This window comes from Wyeomyia smithii, chromosome 1, assembly GCF_029784165.1.
Source record: "Wyeomyia smithii strain HCP4-BCI-WySm-NY-G18 chromosome 1, ASM2978416v1, whole genome shotgun sequence".
In the NCBI taxonomy this organism is placed as follows: Eukaryota; Metazoa; Arthropoda; class Insecta; order Diptera; family Culicidae; genus Wyeomyia; species Wyeomyia smithii.
The window spans coordinates 91,872,307-91,875,774 of NC_073694.1; the positions used below are offsets into that span (position 1 = coordinate 91,872,307).

Consider the following 3,468-nt stretch of genomic DNA (forward strand, 5'->3'; position numbering starts at 1 on the left):
ACCGGAGATGACTTCGGAAGTGAAAATTATAATGCGACTTACGGTGAACCATCAAATGTCGGAAGATTCGTTCGCGCTCCCTCTTATGAGGTCGATTACGCAGTGAACAACATCGGCGAGCCCGACGACCATCAATTCGACAGTTACAAAATCACGGTTGATCCAGACAGTGAGATGCAAGCGTTGAGACAACAGGTCGCCGAGTTACAGAAAGTGGTTTCGGAAATCTCTGGGAAAAGGTGTAGATGGGAATCCAGGGACGATGTCACGGATAACAGTTGGAACTGTGAAACGACTTTGATGCGCGCACCAGGTGGAAACTCGAGCATCAGATGGGACCAGATTAAGCCATTCCCCAAAAATGCCCTGCGAATCGGATGTGGGAGTGGTCGAAACACATTGAGAACTTCGAACTTGCGGCTTCATTATCGAGCGCCACTGATCCGGTGCGCCGGTCGCAACTTCTATTCCTATCCATGGGCGAGGAGCTACAAGCTATCGTTCGAGCATCCCAGTTGAAGCCGAGCTTGAACGATGAGCAGTGCTATGCTACGTTTATCAAAAATATCGAGAATCATCTACGATCCATGACTGATACGACGGCCGAGCATGAGCACTTTTCTTCTATGCATCAGGGAAAAAGTGATTCGGTCATGGCTTTCCACGCTAGGCTCATTGACAAGGTTCGCCTCTGTCGCTATGATCCAAAAGACCAGGAACGCTTCGTGCGTGCTCAACTTCTTAAAGGGATGTCCAATCGAGAGCTAGCCAGGACGGCAAGAACTTTTGGTCACGTGACAACTTTTATCGTCCAGTCGGCAACGCGAGACGAGGCGTATCAGCGAGAAATTACCCCAGCAGCGAATGGCGAGGATACAACAATAAATCAAGTACGGGGACGAACAAGCAAGGCACCGTTGAAAAGAGAAGCTGAGGCCGACCAGGCTGGTAACTCTCGTAGCAAACAGTTCCGCTTTAACAGGGACCCCCCGAGAGGTCGTCGAGATCGCTGCTCTAGATGTTACTGTAGAGCACATTGGAATCGACCTTGTCCTGCGCTCAAACTCAAATGTTATTCGTGTGGTCAAATGGGTCACTTTTCCGCAGTTTGCCGACAAAAGCGTATCAATGCCGTCCAAGAAAGGCAAACTCCTCGCGATGATGTTGTAGATTCTAAGATAGAAGAGGTAAACTAAGCTTGTTTGGTTAAATTGATTACAATGAATTAAAAGTTTTCCATGTTTAAGTACACTTATGTATATTTATTTATCTCCTTTATTTTTCTTGTTAGCTTAATGCACTTTCTCTCGAAGACGTACTGGTTGAATGCCGCGTCGGGTCTTCGAGTGGTATCCCATTCTTGATTGACTCGGGGGCGGGTGTAAATGTCGTAGGAGGTAATGACTGGCAGCGTTTGCGAGAGGAATATGAATCAGGAACGGTTGACTTGGAATTTATTGGGATTGGTTCAGGAAGAGGGCTTCGAGCTTACGCTACACATGTGCCAATGGTAGTCGATTCTGCATTCAGAGCGAATATACAAGCGGCAAGGTCGACAAACTCTGTGGTAGCCGATTTCCTTGTCGTGAAAGAAGGAAAGCGATCACTTCTCGGCAGGTCAACAGCGAGTGACCTGAAGTTGTTAGCTATCAGGCCTCAAATTAATGAGTATAGAGTAGACAAGAAAGAAATTTTTCCCAAGATGCCGGGTGTCAAAATAAGGTTTAGTGTTGATAAAACAATCCCACCCACGCGAAATGCTTTCTACAACATTCCTGCTGCTTATCGCGAGGGCGCTCGACGTCGACTTTTGGAGATGGAAGCGAATGGAATCATCGAAAGAGTAATTTCTGCGCCGGAGTGGATCAGCGGCATGTCTGCTGTGGCGAAAGGCAAGGACGACTTTCGCCTAGTGGTCAACATGCGTGCACCGAATCGGGCTTTAAAACACGAATACTTTCGCCTACCACTCCTAGATGAAATGAAGGTGAAACTGCATGGGTCAAAGTATTTCACGAAACTAGACTTGAAAAGCGCATACTATCACCTGGAACTATGCAACGAGTCACGTGACCTAACAACATTTCTAGCAGAGAACGGGATGTTTAGATTTACACGTCTGATGTTTCGGGTAAATTGTGCTCCTGAAATATTCCAACGTGAAATGACGAGAACTCTGGAAGGAGTTGAAAACAAAATTGTTTATCTCGACGACATACTGGTCTTCGCAAATAGCTTAGAAGAATTGCATAAAACTGTTGCTCAAGTCCTTCAGATTCGCAGACACAATAATCTGACTCTGAATGATTCAAAGTGTGAGTTCGATAAAACTCGTATCACGTTTCTTGGTCACGAGCTGGACCAAAATGGGTTTCACATTGAGGAAAGCAAGATTCAAGCTATTAAAAAATTCCGAAGACCTTCCACAACTTCAGAACTTTGCAGCTTTTTAGGATTAGCATCATACGTGAGTTCCTGCATCCGGAATTTTGGGGAAATATCTTACCCGTAGTGGACGGTAGCAGGATCCAAAACTTGGAGTTGGGGCGAGCAGCAAGAGAGATCGTTCAACATGTTGAAAGAACAAATAATTCGATGTACCGTGTCGTTAGGATACTTTTCGGACCGTGAAAATACGGTGTTGTATACGGACGCGTCACCAAGTGCTCTTGGAGCAGTACTAGTTCAAGAAAGCGAAGGTTCCAGTCCACGTTTAATTAGTTTCGCGTCCAAAGCTTTAATTCCAACAGAGAAAAAGTACGCACAAAATCAGCGAGAGGCTCTCGGTGCGGTATGGGCGGTAGAACACTTCTCCGATTTCTTGTTAGGAAGGCATTTCACCCTACGAACCGATGCGAAAGGCGTTGCATTTATTTTTAACCGGCTACGTGAAAACACTAAGCGAGCCCTGACACGAGCAGACGGCTGGGCATTGTGGCTTAGTCCTTATGATTACAACATAGAATATGTTAAAGGCCAGGAAAACATTGCTGACTCATCGTCTCGTTTATATCAGGGGAATGATAATCCGTTTGATGAAGACACAAACTCCTGGGAAGTCGCTGAAAAGAATAAAAACAGGACTTGCTCGTGTTGTATCCAAAACCAAAGTGAAAGAATTTATTGTCATGAATATACATAGTTGTCAACTGATCAAAGTACATGGGTTATGGGTTATGAAATGTACTCTAAAATTGTTGTTATCAGATTTATCTCAACACCCCTTCTGAATCTAATCACTACTTAATTGCTAAGTTCAAACAATGTTTCTTGAATGTAACTGCTGGCAGACCTTTAGTCAGAAGATCCGCTGGTTGGTCACCGCTTGGTGTGTACCGAATGGCAATTTGGTGCTTCTGCACGCACTCTTTGATGAATTGAAGTTTCACATCTGCATGCTTCAGTTTCTTGGAGGATGTCTCCGATTCAGCGATAGCAATTGCTGACTGATTGTCTTCATAAATGATT

At 45.0% G+C, this 3,468-nt stretch overlaps 1 protein-coding gene across 1 annotated transcript; it reads left to right on the forward strand.

The window, feature by feature from the left end:
- Positions 1 to 587: 587 nt before the first annotated feature.
- Positions 588 to 3,142, forward strand: LOC129716925 (uncharacterized protein K02A2.6-like). Its single transcript, XM_055666770.1, has 3 exons — positions 588 to 1,187; positions 1,292 to 2,467; positions 2,513 to 3,142. Exons 1-3 carry the CDS (start codon positions 588 to 590, stop codon positions 3,140 to 3,142), a joined length of 2,406 nt encoding a protein of 801 aa, XP_055522745.1.
- The last annotated feature ends 326 nt before the right edge of the window (positions 3,143 to 3,468 follow it).

What these genes read in the sequence shown, in the direction of transcription:
- LOC129716925 (XM_055666770.1), top strand. Translation starts at nt 588, where the DNA reads ATGACTGATACGACGGCCGAGCATGAGCACTTTTCTTCTATGCATCAG. An exon ending in TAGATTCTAAGATAGAAGAG is followed by an intron (nt 1,188 to 1,291) that starts GTAAACTAAGCT and finishes TTTTCTTGTTAG; the next exon opens with CTTAATGCACTTTCTCTCGA. An exon ending in TTTTAGGATTAGCATCATAC is followed by an intron (nt 2,468 to 2,512) that starts GTGAGTTCCTGC and finishes TCTTACCCGTAG; the next exon opens with TGGACGGTAGCAGGATCCAA.